Source organism: Schistocerca gregaria, chromosome 2 (assembly GCF_023897955.1).
Source record: "Schistocerca gregaria isolate iqSchGreg1 chromosome 2, iqSchGreg1.2, whole genome shotgun sequence".
Classification (NCBI taxonomy): Eukaryota; Metazoa; Arthropoda; class Insecta; order Orthoptera; family Acrididae; genus Schistocerca; species Schistocerca gregaria.
In genome coordinates this window covers 271,196,003-271,219,094 of record NC_064921.1, presented here as the reverse complement: position 1 = coordinate 271,219,094, position 23,092 = coordinate 271,196,003, and the positions used below count along the sequence as shown (strand labels likewise).

The 23,092-nt window shown below is 34.7% G+C and overlaps 1 protein-coding gene across 1 annotated transcript; it reads left to right on the top strand.

Moving 5' to 3' along the window:
• Window positions 1-21,669, top strand: LOC126336863 (alpha-tocopherol transfer protein-like). Its single transcript, XM_050000961.1, has 3 exons — window positions 1-82; window positions 4,626-4,771; window positions 6,949-21,669. The coding sequence occupies exon 3, from the start codon at window positions 6,953-6,955 to the stop codon at window positions 7,742-7,744; it is 792 nt and encodes a 263-aa protein (XP_049856918.1). The 5' UTR covers window positions 1-82; window positions 4,626-4,771; window positions 6,949-6,952; the 3' UTR covers window positions 7,745-21,669.
• Window positions 21,670-23,092: the final 1,423 nt, after the last annotated feature.

The following is a 23,092-nucleotide window of genomic DNA, read 5'->3' as shown; positions in this document are numbered from 1 at the left end:
GTTGGTCTTTCATTTGACGTTTAAGATGCATTGATCCGAAGAACTGGGATGTTTGTAAAATCTACACCTCTACGGTGTTGAAGTTAGTGGTTTGTAAATATTTGATGGAGTTGGTTACCAAATATATCTTATTTGTTGTCATCACATGCTAAAATTGAGAGAGAAATTTGTAAATGGACTTATGTCATAATTGTGTTATTAAGTTGAAGTGTTTTAAATTTAATCGATATTTGTTCGCAGTCATAAAAGCTGTAACCAATTACGCGACGAAACAACACATCAAAAAAATAAAGTACACACTGATTACGAGCTGTTTGCATATAACAATTAGAGAGATTTGGTAACGATAATTTAAACGTAAACGTCGTGTGTTGCATTCTGTCAAACAACTGAACAAGAAAGTTCTGTATTAGCGGAACCAGTTTCGATGGTGTCTAGGGAAGAGGACGTTGAATATAAGCAATAGTTTGCTCCGTATAATTGCGTAATTTATATGTATTTCCGTGAAAAACAGTAAATTTCTCAGTTTAGCGCAACATTTTAAAACTTTCAATTCAGTTGAAACGTTTTGTATCTTTCGCTCATTTCAGTCTACATTCACCACAGCCGGCAAGTACCTGGAGTAAGAACATTGCTAGAAATCGTAGTTATTCCCGAGCTAGTTGTTACAGTGTGCGAACTTCTGTAATGGAATGACATTCTGTGCGTTGTAAAATGTGTTCTTGGTAAAAGCCATGTGTTACTTATTAATAAGTTACACATAGGCCTATTTGCAGTGTCGTTACGGAAAAAAAATAGGGTGGTTACTCTTTCATACGGTTGTTTTGTACAGAAGTTTACATAAGAACTGACCCAAGTTTATTGTTAGACAGTAACTGTATTTGTTCCAAATATATTTGTGAAGTAAAAAGATCAGTAAGAAGAAATATTTTCAATTCAATAAAGAAAATTATTTGTGCTATGATTTTAATTTACTGCACTGGTATTCAGAGATTGTTACTTCTGTTTGCATCGTTCCTTTTTCAGAGGAATGTTTCGTAGCTAAATGTAGAAATTATTGCCATTTTCCATTAGTTATTACTGTTCTGAATGTTTTTCAAATAGTAATGTTTCCAGGACAAACTTATTGTAATGTGAGGCTGTTTGTAGAACACTTGCAAGCCTATTGCCTTTAAATTAACATTTTTATCATCAAATATTGTTTTTATTCTTGTTTGCACTCAGTGAATAATATATATATATATATACTCTCCAGAATTGGGAGTTAACTTGTAGAGAACTACGCTGTAATATAATTTCTTAGACATTCAGATAGGTAAGCACCAATGTCACTCCCCATATAACTCAGAATGCCGACTGTATTTTTACCTCCTTCAGAAAATTCTAAGTACACCTATTTAATATTACTCATTATTCAAGAAAATTACCACTCCATAGTTCAAGAAAGTAGCTTCCCTTCAAACTTTTAGGTTATACTAATTTAATACTTTTATTAATGTTATCACAATTTTCTAGGTGTAAATTGCTCCAAAATATGTAGTTATGAGAAGTTATCCTTGCTAACTGATAACAGATCCTTCTATCGCCCACCACATTCGTCTCCAGATGTAACTGAAAACTCTGGAGAAAACGTCTGTTCACTTCTGCGTAAGTTACCCAATCATGCTGTAATCATCGGTGGTGACTTTAATAATCCAAAAATTAATTGGGAATTACAGTTTTGTTAGGGGGTGGGTGTGATAAGACAGCCTGTGGAACTTTATTGAATGCTTTCTCTGATCCACTTAGGACAGGTAGTTATGAACCCTACACGTGATGGAAATGTGTTGGATCTAATGACAACAAATAGACCTGACCTCTTTGAGGATGTCCACATCAAAACTGGTATCAGTGACCATGACATGGTTGTGGCAACAAGGATCACCAAGAAACAAGAAGAAAGATATATATGTTTAGTAAACCAGATAAAAATCAGTAGTATCATATCTCAATGAGGAACTTGAAACTTTCAGAACAGGGCAGGAACATGTAGAGTAACTCTGGCTCAAGTTTATAACAATAATTGGCCATGCACTGGATAGATATGCACCAAGTAGAACAGTTCATGATGGGAAGGACACACTGTGGTATGCAGATACTGTGAAGATGTTTCTAAATAATCAGATTGCAGCATAATGTGTAAAACACAACTTTAGGACTATAGATAGAGAAATGCTGAATGAAACACACATGGCTCTAAAGAGAGGTGTAATGTCTTCAGTGACTTTTCGTAGCAGAATATTGTCAAGTGATCTTCTGCAGAACCCAAAGAAATCCTGGTCGTATGTAAAGACTGTTAGTGGCACCAAAGTTAGTGTCCAGACCCTAGCATATGCGGTGAACTGAAACTGAGGGTAGCTGAAGTGCTTATCTCCATTTTGAAATGTATGATTTCACCTGTTTCTCAAAATCACTGACACTAACATTTATTTCAGTTATTGCCCCAATTTAATCCTCGTACCACTGAAATGATGACTGAAATAACTGTTAGTGTCAGTGATGTTGAGAAACAGGTAAAGTCATAAAAAATTGAAGAAAGCTGTAGGGCCTCATGGGATACTTACTTTTCATATTCTGTACTGAATTTGTGGCCGAGTTAGTCCCCTCTTCGAACTATAATGTATCATAGTCCCTCGAACAAAAAACTGTGCCCAGTTCTCTGGAAAAGGCACGGTCATACCTGTCTACAGGAAGGGAAGTAGAAGTGATTCACAAAACTACCACCCTTTAGCCTTGGCATCACTTTGTTGTAGAATCTTCCTTTGGATCAAGGCAATCAGGTAAATCCTGTATTTCTTGATTCCTAAAAAGCATTTGACTCAGTACTATGCCTACACAAGTATGATCATATGGACTATAAAGTGAAATTTATGACTGGTTTGAGGACTTTTTCGTCGGGTGGATGCAGCATGTTATCTTAGACACAGTGTCATCACCAGATGTAGAATTAACTTCAATGTGCCCCAGGGAAGTGTGGGTTGAAGACACTTGCTGTTCATGTTGTACATTAATGACCTTGCAGACATATTAATTGTAAGATCAAGCTATTTGCAGAAAGAAAAGCTATAACGAAATACTAACTGAAAGAAGCTCCATAAATATTCAGTCAGATCTTGATAAGATTTCAAAGTATTGCAGAGATTAGCCGGACGGAGTGTCCTTGCGGTTCTAGGCATTACAGTCTGGAGCCGAGCGACCGCTACAGTTGCAGGTTCGAATCCTGCCAGGGGCATGGATGTGTGTGATGTCCTTAGGTTAGTTAGGTTTAATTAGTTCTAAGTTCTAGGCGACTGATGACCTCAGGAGTTAAGTCGCTTAGTGCTCGGAGCCATTATTGCAGAGGTTGACAACTTGCTTTACACATTCATGAATGTAAAATTGTGCACTTCACAAAACAAAATAAACATGATATCCTGTGCCTATGAAATCAGCGAGTCACTGTTGGAGTTGGCAAACTGATACAAATACCTGGGTGTAACACTTTGTAGGGATATAAAATGGAATGACCACATAGGTTCAGTCGTGGGTAAAGCAGGTGGTAGACTTTGGTTTATTGGAAAAATACTGGGAAGGTGTAGTCAATCTACAAATGAGATCACTTACAAATTACTCGTGTGAGCAGTTTTAGAATATTGCTCAAGTGTGTGTGAGCTTTACCAGATAGGACTAACAAGATATTGAATGTATACAGAGAAGGTCACAGATTTGTTTAATCCCTGGAAGAGTGCAGGAACTGAGCTGGAAGGCTCTTGAAGGTAGGTGTAAACTATCCCGAGAGAGTCTGTTAATGAAGTTTGAAGAACCAGCTTTAAGTGATTGCTCTAGGAATATGATAAAACCCCCTAAGTATTGCTCACATAGGGATCGTGAAGATATGATTAGAATAATTACCACACACACGCACATTCAAGGCAGTCTGCATCTACATAGACATCTATACTATGCAAACCACCATGATGTGCATGGCAGTGTATACGACCTATTGTATCTGTTATTAGGGTTTCTTGCTGTTCCACTCGTGTACGACGGAGCACAGGTAGAATGATTGATTGAACGTGCGTGCGTGCGTGCACTGTACACGAGTGGAACAGGAAGAAACCCTAATAACAGGTACAATAGGTTGTACACACTGCCATGCACATCATGGTGATTTGCATAGTATAGATGTCTATGTAGATGTAGACTGTCTTGAATGAGATTGAGATGAAGACTAAGAAATTGCTCGTTGAAGCAGCTACTACTCAAACAATTCTGACTAGACAAGTGGCTTGGTGTACAAACAGCACAAAAAAAGTCCTCCTTAAAATTGTTTCATGATTTGTAGTTTCCTGGGAGAGGCTATTTTGTGTTATTTTATCTGCAAGAATACACCAAAATAATAATCAGATAGACATGCATGTGTGGGATTCACTTATCTTTTAATATGGAACTTAACATTTAACATAATCACAATATGTAAGCATACGCACCTGCTGTGAAGTTCCAGGCAGTAAATATGTGATATGTGGTTTCTGTTATATTACTATAAAACATACTTAATATTATGATGGTGATAAAAAATATTAAACAAATATTTCTTTTGCTAGGCATGGCCTTAAGTCGGGGGCATTACTGCTGGTTGCTTATACACCTCCTAGGTGTATAACTGGATTACAAATGACTATGAAGGTGTTAAAATAGCCATAAAATAAAGGCAATTGTGTCATGGTTCATCAAATTCAGTGTTATAATTGTAAGTATTTGAGGCAGTTTCTCAATTTTTCACGTTGTATATAAGCTTCCTATTTACGAACATTTTTGCAGGAATTAAATTATTATTATTATTTTTTTTATTAAGTTATATAGGAATAAGTTTTGGGTGCCACTCCGATTTGACTATTGACATATTGAGGAAGTAGGCCTTGGTGTTGCTACTGATATTGTGTTGTTAAAATGGGAATTGTAATGTTGACAGACTTATCTTCAGAGTAGCCAATCTCTAGGTTTGGCTAAGAAGGTGGTATATTAACTGTGCATTAGTGAAGCCCTTTAATATCCAATAATAATCTAGATTTTTAAATGAATGTTGTGATCAGTAGCATAGCTCAAGGAGTAAGTTAGATTTGGAGGCCGCAGAATTTCGGTCATGGGTTGGCTAAGAAAGAGAAGACACCAGCACTGATGTTTCTTTTCTTTTCTTCCTCTTTTTTTTTTAAAAAAAAAATAAAAATACAACTGATTATGTAGTGGTTACAGTGGCACTGTTAAAAGCTGATGCCTGTTTTGTGTTCCATCCTGCTTCCAAAAATGCTGGCTGCTTCATGAAGACAACAATTTGAATGTCTTTAGCACCAGATTGAGGCAAGTTTTCTGTGTTTCATCCCACCTGAATCATGCTAGTCTCTTGAGTGAGCCACTGCTGCTGTCTTTGCTGTGCTTTCTAAATCGAAATATTGGGCATTCAGTATGATAACTAAGATGGTTATACTTTCAGTCTAAGATAATGACTGTAACACACACTGCCTTTTTGGCATTTTCAGAGTAATTTTGTTACTGTGTTGATGTTGGATCTTTGGAGAAACTGTTAGATAAATAAATCATTTTACTGGGTATGTTTTCAAATAAGAACATATTTCTGGGTTATATTGATAAGTCCTAGGATGATAGTTCACAAAATTATGATCTTTCACTGGATGGTTGCCGATGTACAACCAATTTAATAATTTGTAAATTTGCTCTTGTGGGTTGGTAGGCCATTCACAGTGATTCTTGCAACCATCTAGTGCAGTATGATGATACCAGCTGCTCCGTAAATATTGAACATGTGAGTGGTGCAAAACATTATACTATGTATATGTAGTAAGTGACAATGTCATGGATTGTGATAGACAGGTGCGATGACTGAAGTTTTGGCGTGTCTGACACATACTACAGACAAACTGTGTTAAGATTCATGTTAATATGAAAAATCAGTTATTGGCACAGAAGTGGAGAACAGCAAAAGTTTAGTTTGTTACACAGCTGCACCCTCATCCTGTGCAGTACAGGTCACCCATTACAACCATGGTCATATGAAGAACATATCCTTGATGATAATGTTTTCTGCACACTTGCACATAGAGCTTACTGTATCATTGTCACCAAAAATGCATTTGGATTTATCTGCTTGTAATTATGAGAGTTGGGCATACAGAAATGAAAATCTGTTGAATGTTCTTTTTACTCCATTTATTGGGTGTGTGCATATCAGGGGCAACTGTGTGTGTGTGTGTGTGTGTGTGTGTGAGAGTGTGTGTGTGTGTGTGTGTGTGTGTGTGTGTGTGTGTGAGAGAGAGAGAGAGAGAGAGAGAGAGAGAGGAGCGAGAGTGTTGAGGGGGGAGGGGGTTAAGAGTAAATGCAGCCAATGAGACAGTGAACATTTTTAATGTGGGGAGTCATACGTTTCTGATGATCAGAAGTCATTTCTTGAAAATATTAATAGTTATCATAATTTACAGCAACCAGCTACTTTTTGCTTTGGTGTTTATTTGTTTAAGCAGTGCTGTTACCGTTTTCAGATGGACAAGTTCATCTTCAGATGACTGGTTCACATTTTACATTAGATTTTGCCTTTTGTTTTCCCATCTGACAAAATTTCCTTGGGGTGGTGGTGCCAATGAAGAATCCACACCATTATGTTCCAGTGCAGGCTGCTTATCATCTTGCAGCAGCGAAAACTGTATAATGCACTTTTTTGTATAAACATGCACATAATGTAAAGCACCACTCACTCACTGTGTATATATTCTCAATATGAGCTGCGGTTCAAAGATATTAAAAATTTGAGTTTGTAAATTTATAGTTAGTGTGTTGCTGACAAAATTTTGAAAATTGGTGCTTTATTGCAAGCAGTATATGTCATTCAAGTACAAAATTATTCACTGATTTCAGTATGATGGCTGCCGCAACAAGCAGTTCTGGGTCCCATCAGAGTGAAGGTAACGCAAGTGACATACAGAGCCTGAGGAAGTGGGCTGCTGCTGAACGGTACTTACTGACAGAACACCAGCTGAGAATTTTCTACCATAGCTGTTATTTTAATGTTGAGAGAACAAAAAAGTGCATTAATGTGTATTTCTCTATACGTAGTGGCACTCCAGAGTTGTTTGCAAACAGAGATATTAGACGTCCAGAACTGCAAATGGCACTTTCAGCTTTAAATTACGCTGTTTTGCCAGTTTGTGACCCTGCTGGTCACACTATTTTGCTTCATAGTCTATGCAATTATGAGCCCTCCAGGTACGTGTTCAGTGATGGAATTAAACTATTGTTGATGATGATAGATGCCTGTGTCCATTCAGATGGAACGTCACCAGGTTACGTAATGCTTTTTGATATGAAGGGAGTCCAGAGTGGCCATCTCACTAAACTTAATATTTCTTTACTTAGGAAGTTTTTCCAGTACATACAGGAGGGTATGCCTATTCGCTTACATGCTATACATATTGTAAATGTTGTTCCAATCATGGGAAGAATAATGAGTCTCACGAAGCCATTCATGAAAAAGGAATTGCTTTCACTCTTACATCTTCATCCAGCAGCTGATGGATATGACTCCTTGTATGAATTTATTCCACGAAACTGTCTCCCTAGAGACTATGGTGGTGTTTTGGACTGTGTTGAAGATCTTCATGCTGATCATGTTAAAAGACTTGCATCACTGCAAAGCTTATTTTCCAAAGACTAAATTTCATTTTATAATTTTGATTTTCAAATGAGACAATGTCTATAATGAGTTGTTGCAGGTAAAGTTCTTAAGCAATTTCTTTTGAATGCAATGTCTTTCTGTGATTTAAGTTACTGACATGATAATGTGACTCAGAGAAGTATTATGGTTGCTACTGTGAAACAGACTGATTTTAAGGTACAAATTGATAAAGCTGTTGCTTGAGTATTGTTGTATTGAATGAATATTTTTCAGTATTATTGGCCTTCTTGCCAAAAGTAGTATGAAGTGCATATTTAAGGTACTTATTTTTGTGTAAGAAGCATAGATTTTGTGAAACAAGTATTATGCTTTTTTGTGCTGATTTAGTAATTTATATGAAGTTATTTATTCGTGTGATATATATATTTTTTAACATATTTTGAGATTTTGGGAATCTCATGATTCAGTTACTAATTGTTCGATCCTGTGATAGACTTAGCGACATTGATTAATGTAGAAAGTTTACCTGCTTTTTGTGTGTTATGTGATATTCAGTTACACAACATTTACTTCGCTGGGCAGGTTACTTTTACATGCTCCATGGATCTCTTGTCCTTTAAAGATAAAGGCTAGTGTTTTTTAATAAAACTACCAAACATGGGCTAAGTCATTTACTTGGTAATTTTTTTAACACTCTACTACTGTGGATGTTTGTTGTTTAATCACTGATAAGTGACTGAAGGTCTAATAAATTTTCACATCATGGGTAATGTTCACAATTGTTTCTCAGGTTTTAAAGGTGTACAGCTATATTATTGTTACAAATGTGATAAGTATAACCTAAGTGATTGAATACTATATAATATGTGGCTGTGTGTAGTAAACAAGATGAATGGGAAATTAATTCCATCTCATCTATGATAACAGCTTTAATTATCATGTTTCTAAAAGTGTAGAAAATTTTTGTACTGTTATCAAGTGTAGATGTTTAGAAGTTTGGTTATCTCTCGACTGAACATTTGGTATGTTTTCCACCTAAGCAGTGTTCTATTGAAGATATTTTAAATTTCCTTTGTGAAAAATCTTTATTTAAGAATTGCGTTGTCAGCCTGATAAGGTGGTTTTATGTGATTGATCCAATACATGAACTTGTGGTGTAGATTTTTAATCTGATCCATATTTTTGTAAAGCTAATGCCATACAATTGTTTTAGTATTTTTGTAAACAGCTCAAGAATTACTGAAAAGGACTGTCTTCTGCATCAAAAATGTCTGTATTTTTCTTTCTAGGGAAATGGCTTTCTTCCATATGTGAACTATGTGCTTACTGGTGGAAAAATATGCTGAAAATATTTTTGTACATGGTCTGCTTTTTACTCTTAGTGACATGATTGTCACTTTAAGGATTCTAAAGCTTGCTGAATATCTTTAAACCAGGGGGTTTTCAGTTTTGTCCCATTATTTCATCTTTTTTTCTTATTTTGCCAGTTTTTTCTTCCTTTTGCCTTTCTACTTCTTTAAGTATACTGTTGATCTTCCTATAACTTCCAGGTGTTTGCCATCATTTTCCTTCACTTCAAGTGTTTTATTCATAATATTCTTTCTTAATGTGTGTCATATGCTTCAATTTGGCTTTCTGTTCAATTTCTTGCATGTTGTCCATACTTCTTGTGATATGTAATCCCAATTACCATTGATTGGTTTTGCTTTTGTCCAGAGTATTGTGATGTCTGATGCTTACAAGTACGCCATTTGAAAGTTATTTGCTTTCCAGTGTTCATTTGGCTTTTTCTTTTATTAGCACTACACCTGGTCACTGAATTTCTATGACTTTTGTTGCTTCTTCCATGTACTTAAAAGTTCTTATGATACATACATTTCATCCTTTGATTGGGAATTAATGCATTGTTTTCAGCTATTAAATACACTGAACTTCCTCAGAAAGTCTCTTTTTGGAGATTATTGTTCTGTATGAAACTACACAAGCCTGCCTTACTGTACGTATTAGGCCTGCTGTAACAAAGTTGGTGCTGCTTCACTTATGTTGTTATGTTGCTCTTTCCCAAATTGCAATGAGGATCTGGTGATCAAATTGTGTTAGAAACAGCAGTACGTTTTTGAGTGTTATGTAAGAATTTTCTTCCACATTTTAGAGAAACTGTAGAAATGTTATGATAAGGAACAATTTGAAGGTTGTTTCGAACTGAAATCTAAATATTCAGTACATGAAAATAATATTGTGTAGCTGTCTGTGTGATCTTCAGGCATCTGTGTGTTGCTGTGAGAGTAAAGGTGACCTGAACTGTGGCAAGAAACCTCTTCTTTTAAAAATGAATTTTTGGCCTAGCATCAATGCTGACATTATCTTGCATGTGAATGAGTCATAAATATGATTTGCAAAGATATTTGAGATACCCAGAATAATAACTGCAGATCCCAACCAAACTTTGTTCTGAAAAAGATATTATCTGTTTTGATCCAAACTGTGAGAAATTAACACTACAACTTGATATTTTAATGGTCTTTAACATTTGGGTTTTCATGTCTGCCTGCAAATTCTTGAACCATAGTTAATAGCTTTTTTAAAAAACAAAATGTGTTGTGTAATAAGAAAAAAATGAACAGAGGAAAAAATGAAGTGAAATAGAATTCTCCTGTTGCAACATCTTAAAATAGTGGTTCTAGATTCCACAGTTGTCATTGCCATTACCACCATTATGAAGAAGCTTGGTATAGAAGTCATGGTGTATGTTTCAGTTGTTTCATGAGTTCATTGTGTTTAGCCTTCTTTACCATCCTTTGTTCACTATACATCTGTTATAAATTAAAGAATAATATGTGACGTTGTACTTCTATTCATAAACTGAACTGTTTAATGTGCTTCTGCATCAGAGAAATCTAAACCAATTTTACATTATCAAATTATAAAGTAAACACAGACAAGCTCAATTAACATCTTTTTTTTATCATTTCATCTTTGAAGAAATGCCATTCTCTGTGTCAACAAACCTTCCTTGTTCATTTTATTAAATGTGAAAAAATGTTATTCTTTTGCTGCAGCAATAACATCACACCATTGGTTTGGCAGTAAACACACTGAATCTCCCATTTCTTCTTGTGTAAGTGCAAAATCACTATCCACATCTGACCTGAAAAAATTGTCTTACAGGATTAAAAACATTATTTTTCACAAAATACATTCCAAGACTGACTTGAAAATTTTTGTCTTGTGCAGCACTAAATCAGTCCAAATGATGTGCTTATTAGCACTGAGCTTTGACATCAGCTGAGGCAAAACTTAAAAGAGCAAGAACCAATAACGTGACAGACACAGAAAGCTACATTTCAGATTATACTTTCATAACTGCATGGTCATTGTTAAACACCTGAATACCATAACTGTACTTACATAAATAAAATGTTGTTTCATTCAAAATGTGAGATGTGGGAAAAGCTTGTTGAAAATCAGCAATAACAAATAGAACACCACTATTATCTTTGTTCGATTGTGTTTTCACTGCTGCCACATGAGCTAAGTGCACTTTTTATGGTTGTAGGTTCAGGGCTGTGCACGTTTCACAAATCCTCCAAGTATTTGTTAAAGGTAAATTACAACTTAAGTTGAAGCATGTATTGAATACTTCACATTATGCATGATGCTTTATGGGTATTATTTTTTGCTACTGATCAGATTCTATACTAGTATCAGCAAATTTTCATTGCATTGGTTAAAAGTGAAGTATGCACATGTTCTCATGGAGTGGACAGTAGATATGTATGATTTGATAGGACTTTTAAACTGATTGTAATGAGAAGTATATTTTGGGAGCAGCAAATACGTTTCACAGCTTCATTGGCTTCTATACTAATCTTCAGTGATCTGTCTGTATGCCATGCTTTTCTATAGTCAGGCATCAGTATACTAGGTTCTCTGACTGAATTAGGAATATATTGCATTCTGTGTTAATGTGTAAACTAGTAATGTAAAATATCAGCCCACCATGTTACACGACTTTTAAAGCACAAGCTTCTTACCTCTGACAGTTCTTATCAACATACAGTAACACCAAACAAGTTAAGGAATGCCTGCTGGCACAGTGGCATTGCTTCACTCTTCACCATAACATGACATTTGCTTGTAAACTGTGCCTACTTTCATCACCAAGAAGTCTGTCATTTTTTTCTATCATTAGAGGTTAATTTTTCTGGATTAGATTAACCAATAGGCATTTTGTTTATAATGAACACCAGTTGCATAAATGTCTAAAAACTTGTGGATCACATATTCTTTACATGGTGTATCTTTTGTGAAATGTGATTTGCCACTGTTTCTGCACAACACCCTTTTGTTTATTACACATTCAGTTGGCTTTTCCACTGTTTCTGCACAACACCCTTTTGTTTATTACACATTCAGTTGGCTTGTCCACTCTTTTCTCTCTCTCTCTCTCTCTCTCTCTCTCTCTCTCTCTCTCTCTCTCTCTCTCTCTCTCTCTCTATCGCCTCCCTCCCCCACTTTTTTTTTAATTCCAGGACAATCCAAACAGATGTGGACACTACCATTAACCTTATTGTGGCCTTGTTGTGTCATTTTTACTCCAAGAATATGTGCATTTTCACTGTAGACAAATTTTAAATGTACCAAATGAGAGCTCTGCCATGCTACAATTCATTTGATACTTCCATCACATGAAATGTAGGTGGCAGTAGTATACAGTCACATCTCTATCTCAAAACTTGAGGTTGGTTGGAATCTGGTGGTATTATTCAGAGCACTACTTGCAAATTTCCCTCTGAATTTTTTGAGATACTACCTTGTTTACAAACTTGGCACTATTAAGTACTACATCACCTATTGGAGTAGAGGCGAATGGGGAAATTAGAACCCACATCTTATACTGAAGTTAACTACTATCAAATCAAATCTTTATCGTCATGTAACATGTGTCATACAATCAAAGATTGTGACATAGGTGACTTATCAGCTAAAACACTATATACAGACAAATAAAAGTAATCTAAGGTAAATACATATGTTGTTAGTTCTTCAAACAGGTACTATTCTATGTGATTATAGTTAACAAAATAATCTACAGCTGCAACACATTTTTTCTTTGTTCTGCGTCGGAAAATACAAGTATTTGTTGTGAATTGTTGACATATTTTACATTTCCTTTCATAACTATAAGAGATCAATTACAATGAATAAAAAAGAAAATAAATATAGCTCAATTACTGATACATATAGAGATTATTTGTACAGGTGAAAGTGTTCTACTCCTCCGAAAGGAATCCTTAATGTATATAAACATATAGTGGTAAGAAACTCATTGAAGGCCATTTCAAAGCAGCTTCCACTAGAGCTTTTTAAATGTTTTGAAAGTTTGTTGTAAAATTTAGTCCCACCCTTATATACACTTGGCAGCAGTAAGCACTCATACATCAGTTACATATGTGTGATATGCATACACTAAACTATAGTAGACAATACTCATTTGCTCATAATTAAACTTGTGACACTGTCCTCATAGCGTAAATTGATTTTTTAAATTAGTGCTTAAGAAATCAATATGTTGCTTCCAAGAGAGATGTCAATGTAACATATTGCCAAGAAAAGCTATTTTGTCGTTCAATTTTATTTCGGTACCATCATCAGACACAACTCTCCATTGCACTTCATCTGGTTGGTTGTGTATTTGAAAGTCCATTAGATTTGTTTTACTGATGTTCAAGCTTACATGATTCTTTTGGAAGTAATTCTTCTGTCCAAGTAATAAACGGAACAATTTTGGGCCTCGTCATTCACGTTGTCCCCCCCCCCCCCCCCCCCCCCAGTTAACTATTGTTGTATCATCTGCATAGTTAAAGGACCATGCTGTTGTGTTCTGTGGACAGATCATTAACTCAGTTGATCCAGGAAGGTTTCCCATTCAAATCTTTTATGACTTACGGTTTGTTTTGTGTTTGAAATGTAGATAAATTGTAAATACCATTTTCATGATTCTAGCAATACATTTAGTAACAAATAATGCATGTTCCAGAATGGAACAGTGGACATGGGCAGTTACAGGTACCTAACATATAATGATGGGAGAAATGAGTGTGTATTTTTTATTTTTACATTTATTTTTCCGACTACATATTTTAAAAAACTTATTCACTCATTATACTGTGTGTAAATATATGACCAAATAATGGAAAACAATTTTACAGTATGTTAGTGAGTTCTGTCACAACTTTAGCGTATACAGAACTGTTCAAAACAATTTGTGTGGTAAGGAACTTTACGTTTTTGGCATTATTTCATTGTATTTGCCACATCTTAGTTTTTTGCCTAATGGTACAATCAGATTATTTTGCACATTTTAGAGTACATCACAGAGCACCCTTTTGTGTAATGCTTTCAGTTTTTGAACTAGATGGGCTGGTGACTGTCATGAGCTGTACTTCTGAAAGTAGCAGTTTACCGCATACTTCGTGAAGACTAGTAGATCCACTGGATTGATCTTGTACTGTAGAGTTTGTCTGTATAGTAAACAAGACTGATTTATTTAGTGGAAAAGCAAGAAGTTGGTAGTACCATTTCTTTTTTCAGAAATTAATACTGTCTATTCCAATAGTTTCATTAATTCTGACAACTCCTCCCATGTAAGTGTAATATCTAACAACTGCAGTAGGTGTAATTATGTCAATAAAGATTCTCATTCTTACTGCATCATTTATATTTTTAACTTGGTTGTATGCGTCTTCTGTTTGAGGAATGGTAAGAATATTATTGTCATGGCTGTGAATCAGAGTCAATCCAGATTTATTATCGATTACTTGATCATATGATCCTACTGGAGCTTTTCCATTTTCTGACAATCTTGCAGAGGAGCATCTGCTATCCTGTTGGAATGAATTGTTCCAGTGCAGTAATTTCTTTCAGTGCATCCAGAAGTAGCAATTAAGTAAAAAAGTTATCAAAAAAGAAATCATATGTCTATTCAGTTGCAAATAGAAGTTTTGATGCTAGGTCTAAAACAAATGACCAACATACACCAAGTTAAGGTGTAGTGTTTCCTGTTGCAGCACCCTGTTAGGTTTCACCTTGTGTATAGACACCAAACTTCATAACCAAACCTTATCAGTTTATCTGCCACATGTTGTTTTTTACTGTGTCTACAACAATATGGAATCTTGTCTTCATCAGTACATAGCAGGTTTTCATTAGAGAAAGATCTTAGCCATTTATTATTCAAGAGTTCCTGAATGGATCGTACTCTTGAAAATCTGTCATCTTTGTAAATATTTCACAAATTTTTCAAATCTTCCTGTTGACACAGCTCATTTCCCAATACATACTACGTCTTGGGTACAGGGTTGTAAGCTGTCAGAAGAAATATGGCCAATAACACTTACTTCTGCACTTCACACATTGAATATTATATCTGCATGCTGATGAGCATAAATATTTCTGTAATTAGCTAACATGTCCAGGATAATGTCTTTACAGAGCAGCTCAAATAGCTGTACTGGTGACATTTCTTCTTCCAAAATCCTGCAAGCATCCATGTTTTCATTTTTACTTCATTGACATCATTCTGAATCCACTTCTTATCAGCCTTCTTTCCTCTTCCAGTAACAGGAATCGTACGTGAGTTAGAACATTCCAGAGTGAAAACATCATTCGGGCTGGTGGTACCAGAAGTTTAATCTGATGGCTCATTAGACTCCTTAGGCTATAACTGTAATATAAAACATTAACTTTCTAGAAACCATAAATCATATTTTTATGGTTACAGATAAATATTCAAGAACATTCTAAAACACAAATTTCATAACCAGACTCTTCAGTTGGTACTGCAGTATAATAATTACCTCCTGGGTAACAGTTTCCCAATCACAGTATTTTGTAACTTTTGCTTCTGCAACCAATCTTAACTGGTTGCCAGTTAAATGATTTATGTCATTTTCACACTCATCACCTGAGTTTTCATCTGACTACCATCATCAGGGGGGATATACTTATAAATCTCCCTCAAAAATCAGCATCTTCTTCCAGTAAGGCTGTAATGTCTTCAGCAGTCAACCTGAAAACCAAGTGCTTACAATTATTTCAACACCCCCATTCAGTACAATTGTTCCAAAAATGGAATACTGAGCTATAATGCATTATAATCTGTTGTTGAGAACTAATTAAGTGTTTTACAGTAGCTGGTTTGTGATAGTATTTTATTTCGCTGGAATAGTTTTGGGCACTGCCCATCAACAGTGGCATCTGTATTATACAAAAGACACACATTTTTTTTAAATAATAAGTTACTTAAAGTGTATGTTGTAGAGTTGTATGTACAAGTATCTGTGATTTTTCAGTTCAGTTTTATTTGTCTTGCCTTATACGTAATGTTCTCTAGCTTATCCCAGTGACATGACACAATGCCTGTCAGTCCTACATATTGCCAAAAAAGGCAGTTTACTAAATATTTTGGAACAAAAAGAAATTTTCACATATGTAACAAAACATCCTGACATCTTAAAATGGAAATATATATACATATTAAGATCTTGTTTGAATACGTCTGCTAACAGAGATAATACAAATTAGAAGTAATATATATTCTGGGATATACACCAAAAATAACCTTTGCTTGTACAGCAGTTGCCAATATGTGTACATAAATCAAGTAATTGAATTATGACATGAACATAAAGAAATATTGTCATTGGGATACACATGAGAGCATTACATATTAGGCAAGTCAAATTACAATGAACTGAAAAATCACAGATACATAAAACTCTGCAATATACACAGTAAGGAACTTATTTTAAGAAATACATATCTTTTGTGTAATGCATCCCCCTGGTAATGGACAACGCTCAAAACTAGTCCAGGGAAATAAAATACTTGTCGAACAATTAATTAAAAAGGTGACATATTTACAATTTCTACAAGCTGCAGAGCACCAAATGTTTTTCTTTTTACTATACTTTGCTGTCTTTCGTTCATATTTTGTTATTGATTTCCCAAGTACTTCATTTGTTGTGTCCTCATTAGATACACAGCCTACGATTTGTTTGTCATTACAAACACATGAGTTTGCTCCTTTTTTTTCAAACTAGTGATTGTTCAGTTTCTTAATTAGCATAAATTTTCTTTATTGCTAATATTTCATTTTTAAGTGTTTCTATATCACTCTGCATTAATGTAATGACTTTGGCTTTTAAATTAACTGTGCTTTGTAATTCTGCCTGTCATGGCATATATGAGGATAGTCATTATTTATGAATTTCTTTCTCACTTTGCACATTCTTCATGTAGCCAGAAATTACAGACAACACATAAGATGCCTTTGATACATGTTTTTGATTTCTTACATATCGAACTTTTGACTTTTTGATGAGAGTGCTGTGTTGTTGCACTGTTTTCTTGACACGATATTACCAAATCATAAGGTGTTACGTCTTCGGACACACACTACTTTGCATAGTTACATAGCTAATCTGTAGTAGCATTTACTTTTCTAGTAGTTCTCTAGGCCTTCTTCAGTATTTTTTTTAGATTTGGGTCCAACTTCTCCTTCCAAAATGTATTTATCAATTTCATGCCTAAGTAATGAGGAATTCTTTCAGATAGTTTTAGTCTGTGGCTAGGCAACATGTGAGCTGCTTTACATCCCGTCTTATACTCATGCAAGAAGCAGTTGCTCTCCAAAGGTTTTAGGTTTCTCTGTGTGAAAATGAAATATACATATTCTTGGAATGACCATTAGACTTAGATTTTCAAATAAAGGTTTGCGCATTTATTTCTCCTTAGCTCCCAGTGTGGCTCAGATGACCTTTATCTGCAGTCTAAAAGTGTTGAATATATTAGTTTACTCAAAGACCCAGAAAATTGTACTATATCTAATGACTAAAACAAATTATGCATAATACAATTATTACATCTAAACCAGTGATATTACATAAGACCTTCATGACATAAACAAGACTGTCCAGTGACTTGGTATACTGTGCACGTAATTACTCCACAACATATTTTTATTTACTGGAACACCAAGGAATTTTGTCCATATGGTGTATTCCTCCTATATATTGCACAGTTTTTTGGCAAATTGAACTATTACTGTTTAATTTCAAATTGTTTGTTTTGACCTGTGTCACCACTTTCCCTAGGGCCTACTCAAATATGGTGGATTGCTGTTGAGTCATCTACACAAATGGTATTAGACTGGGTGTGGCATGGCATTCATATCATTGATATAATACAAAAATAATAGTTTCCCTAACATTCAACCTTGAGAAATACCTGATTGTGGGTGTTTGCAACCAGAGAGGAATTCCTTGCCACTGTTATGAACATATAATTTTCTGTTTCCCAAGAGATTTTCCTTTAAAGTCATAGATTGTCAGTTTGCAGAAAAGCAAGTTATGATTTATAGTACCAAAAAGTTAAATGAGGTTACAGAAGATTCCTGGTGCACATATTCTATTATCACGGCCTTTGCTAACTTTAATGACCAATTCATTTATTGTATGTGTTGTGCTGCTGCAGCCTTTCGTGAGACAGTACTGATTGCATAAAATAATGCTGTGGAATGAATTGTAATTTTCTGACTCATCACATGCCACTCTTTCATATATTTTTGAGAAAATTGGTAACAGTGAGATAGGTCTGTAGTTCCTCGTTTTCCATTTTTATGAATTGACTGAACTTCAGCATATGTTTGTTGATCTGGAAAATATCCCGTGTGAAAAGAGTGGTTGATTATGAGGGAGAGCTGGTGTGCAACAATATAACAAATTACTTGTAATATTCTTGTGCAATCTTTACCCCAACCACCTGAGTTCAGGTTTTAGATGTATTACCTTTACTGCTTATTTTTGTCACAGAATTTGCATATCATAAAGCTTGTTGATCATTCATTCAGATAGACTGCCAATGTTCAAATCCACTATAAAATTATTAATGATTGCATTACCAGGTAAAGCATCTTTAAAACTAGTTTGATTTTTGAACTTCCACTTATATGTTGAATAATTGTTCTGTATTGTTAATGTTGGAACATTTACGGTTGGAATTGGCCTCTTTCTATAGTTACACAGTGTGTGAGCATTTAGGGTAATGGCTTGTTTGTTTTTATAATTGCTTTCACACATTATTTTGTCAACAGCTTTGTTTATATCCAATGCAAGTCTTGCCTCATCAGATCAAGTTAAGTGTCGTTCATGCATTGTGAAACTAGCTTTTCCATAACTGTAGATGCCAAGAAGATTGAATTTTTAAACTTTGATCACAGATGTTTTAATTTTTGATTTGTTTGACAAATTTCAGAATCAACACAGGCTGTGTCAAATCAAATATCATTGGCAGAGTTGTCAATATAACATTTCAAGTCAACATCAGTTGCAAGATAATGGCACATCATTGCAGTAAACATTGCTCCAGCCTGCTATGAGAGCAACAAGGTCACTTTTAGTAGAAATGTCACGTTCCGTTTCTATATTGCTGATCACAGTGAAGAACTTCACCTGGGTTAACAACAACTGAGACACAGTCTCTTTAGCAGAGTTTGATACAAAGTTTGAAACATTGTATGCATGGCTGCCTTCAAATATTTTGACTTTGATTCTATGGTGTATTTGTTTTTGTGCAGCTTCAAAACTGTTATTTGCAGATTTGATGTTTGTTTTTGAGATTCCACTTATATGCATAATTTTAATACAGCAGTGCTGTATTTAATAATTACCTTTAGGATATGTGTAGTGCACTGTTCCTTGTGTACTATTGGCACACTATTTTTCTTTCTTTATTTATTTATTTACATTGTCCTTTCCTGTTTCTTCAAATGCTGCACCTTTTTTGGTTACATGAGAGCTAAATGTAATGAAACATGTATTTTTGTCCACTTTGAAAGTATTGTTGTTTCTCAGAATTTTGCATTTGTGTTCTAAAGCAGCACATGTCATTTGTAAAGTTTCATTATACTTTGCAACTCTTTAATTATTGAATTCTTGTCTTTGATAGTGTTTAAGTACTTTCTTTCACATTTTTTCGTTACGCAAGCATCGCATGACCGTGAGTAGTATACAGTTACCAATTTTATATTTTATTTTAGAACACTTTTCATGAAACCACCATTTACAAAATTTGCATTGAATACCTCTCTTGATTTTTTTTTTGGCAACTTACAATTATTACCACATTTTAATTCATTTATTAAAATGACTGCCAGAACAGATCGTTTGTAAGCAGTGTGGCCAGTTTTCTTCTCTATATACTTGTCCAATATGAGTGTGGCTCAAAGTCTAATAATGTTGTAACTGACAGTAAGCTATAAACTAATTTTCTGTTCTTTCTTTTCCCTTCAAGAGGCTTTTTTATTGGCATTCTGACATATTAATTTTCCTACTCAACCCCCCCCCCCCCCCTCTCCTGCCCCATTTTCTCTTATTGGTGGGCATCAATGAAAGTTTGTTCAGTTCACTTATGTTTTCATTATTCTGCCATAACTTGTTTCTAAATTACATTAAATTTCTTGCCTTACCTTCATGGTGTCTTGGCATCTTTTTGCAAGTGACACTTGTTCATAAAGTGGGCAGATAAGGTTGTTTTAATTTCTTTATTGACTAGTGATAAGGTTTGTGCAGGTTAGTAACTTTTTTGTCAACAGACTTCTCACTGGTTTGATGCAGTCCACCATGAATTCCTCTCTTGCGCCAACCTTTACATCTCAAAGTAGCACTTACAGCCTATGTTTACAGATCCTTTTGTGAAGTCCAATCGTCCTGTCAGTGTTTTCCATTTATTCATTTCCTCACCGATTCTTTGGAGAACCTTATCATTCCACCTAATTTACAGTATTCTTCTGTAGCACAACATCTCGTATGCTTATGTTCTCTTCTGTTCCAGTTTTCTCCAGTCCATGTTTGACAGCCGTACAATGTAGTGCTCCAAACTTATATTCTCAGACATTTTTTCCTCAAATTAGGACATATGTTTGACACTAGTATACTTCTATTGACCAGGAATATACTTTTTGCCAGTGCTAGTCTACTTTCTTTTGCCCTCCTTGCTCTGTTCATAATGAGTAATTTTGCTGTCTAGGAAACAGAATTCCTTAACTTCATTTACTTTGTGATCACCAGTTATGATGTTAAGTTACTGTTCTCATTTCTGGTACAGCTCATTAGTTTCATCTTTCTTTGATTTCCTCTTCACTTGGTTTATGTAATCCACTGTTCTGCCTAAACATTGATGGGATATTGATAAAAATATTAATTAATATTTGAGTTTTAAACAAATGACTCAAGATCTACTAAATACCTTAACTGTCAAAATATTAGCATAAATGTACCAAATTTTCAGTTGTGTGATTAGGAAACTATACAAACAGATATATGTGATAGCTGGTTTGACAAGCCACAGGATTTGTTTGCCACAGTGGTGTCAAAATCGGAAACGTCATGCTCCATCATAGCTTTTCTGGAGATTGATATTTGTATACATTGTAATTTATTTTTGTTTCTTCAATTCTGTCCTTCAATTTTGTCAAGCCAATGTGTTATTATTGGGCTGGTGCTATTTTGTGTTATGTTGGTTGTTACTCTTAGTTATGGTGAGATAACTGTGGAACGCTGTCATACATTGTAAATGATATTTTAGTAATTACATCAAATCAAACTGAAAGTAAGAAATACATACTAAACACATTTTAGGCCATACTTATCTTCTGTCTGTAATATTATTTACTGCTTGTCTCTTTTAAAAGTGTGTAACCTTGATATATGTGAATCTTTTAGATTCTAATGTGATAGTAGCTGTATTTGAATGCCTTTTTTTATATTATGCATGATTAAAAAAAGTATGAATTGTAATAGAACAGGAAAGAAAGTCAAAGTACTCCCTAAAAGTTTAATCATTTAATTTAAAACACACACACACACACACACACACACACACACACACACACACACACACACACACACACACACACACACTGCAACGTTTGATGTATAAAAATGCTGCAGAAAAAATACAAAAAGGCTGAATTGTATGCAGTCTTTAAATGTGATGTTTGTATACGTGTGTGGAGCTATCAAGACTTCCATTCCTGGTCTACAGGTGACTTTTAAAAATATTTTCTGTAGTCATTCATAAAGACTGTAATATTGTTTTTAAACTTCTGAAAATACATCCTGGTCCAGTTGGGCTTGAAAAGCAAAATGTACATACTACATTTGTATAAATTACATATTTGTTCAATCCAAGAAGTTGTTGTTGTAGGATATAAATGAAGTAATAAGCTATGAAATATATGTAATTTTCAAAAGTTGTCATATTTTATAAATGAATGTGACAATACTTCTGAATAATATGACCATTTTAAATTTCAAAGTTGTGAATTTGAGAACATATATTATATGTGTGCATTACTCATTCAAGCATGTGAAAGCAATTTAAAGTTATGAAAGTGATTGTTGTTTAATTGGAGCTAGTCATTTGTTGTATATTTTTGAGATGAGTATTTCTGTCCTGCTGTTGAATGAAACATGTACCTGTAGGAATATGCTTGATGTTGTTGAGACAAAATGATGTGTTATTACTGTAGTTGAGGAACTGTCAGAATTGGCATAGTATGTAGTATCTGATTGTTGTTGTATGAATAAAATACAGAATATAAATCTGCCAGAATTAATTATTTATCTAAAACTCATGCCTAGAGCATGGGCGTCTGTGACAGAGGGTCACTTTCCATTGAATCTCCAATAGAGACTATTTTTCTTTGGGAACTGTCATAAACTTCTAGATGTAATTGTCTATTACAGACAGCTAAACTAAAAGACTAAAGTGCACAACCAGGGAATTTTAGAATAATATGAATGACCACAATGATACATAGTATGGCTTTAGTAATTGTTGTATATCTTACATTTATTTCATTGTTGCGCTGTTCATGGGAAAGTATGCCATATCCTTTGGTGTAGCAGCATTTTTCCCCTGACCCAAACTGAGGTATACATGAAACATTGCAGAACACTTTTGCAACAGTGCAGAGCCCCCAATCTTTTTTCTGTGTGTTCCCTTTACTCACTACTTTAGGATGCTGATCTGGCATGTAGACACACTTCAATTTCACATGACAGGTCACTGGTCTAAACCCCAAAGGACATGATTGTAGACCATCTGTGCTTGTTTTGATAACAGCAAAGCATTTGTGCAAAACTATCAGTTACCTCAAGGGAAAGAAAAGTTTTCATAAAAAATAATACACATTTTTTATCTGATTCTCAGTCCATAGTATGGGAGAGAGTGTGGTCTGAAAATTAAAGTTCTGTGGAGTGATAATGGACTGGAGTTTTTAAATACTGACTTAGGTACATTTTTGAGCGAAAATGGCATAAC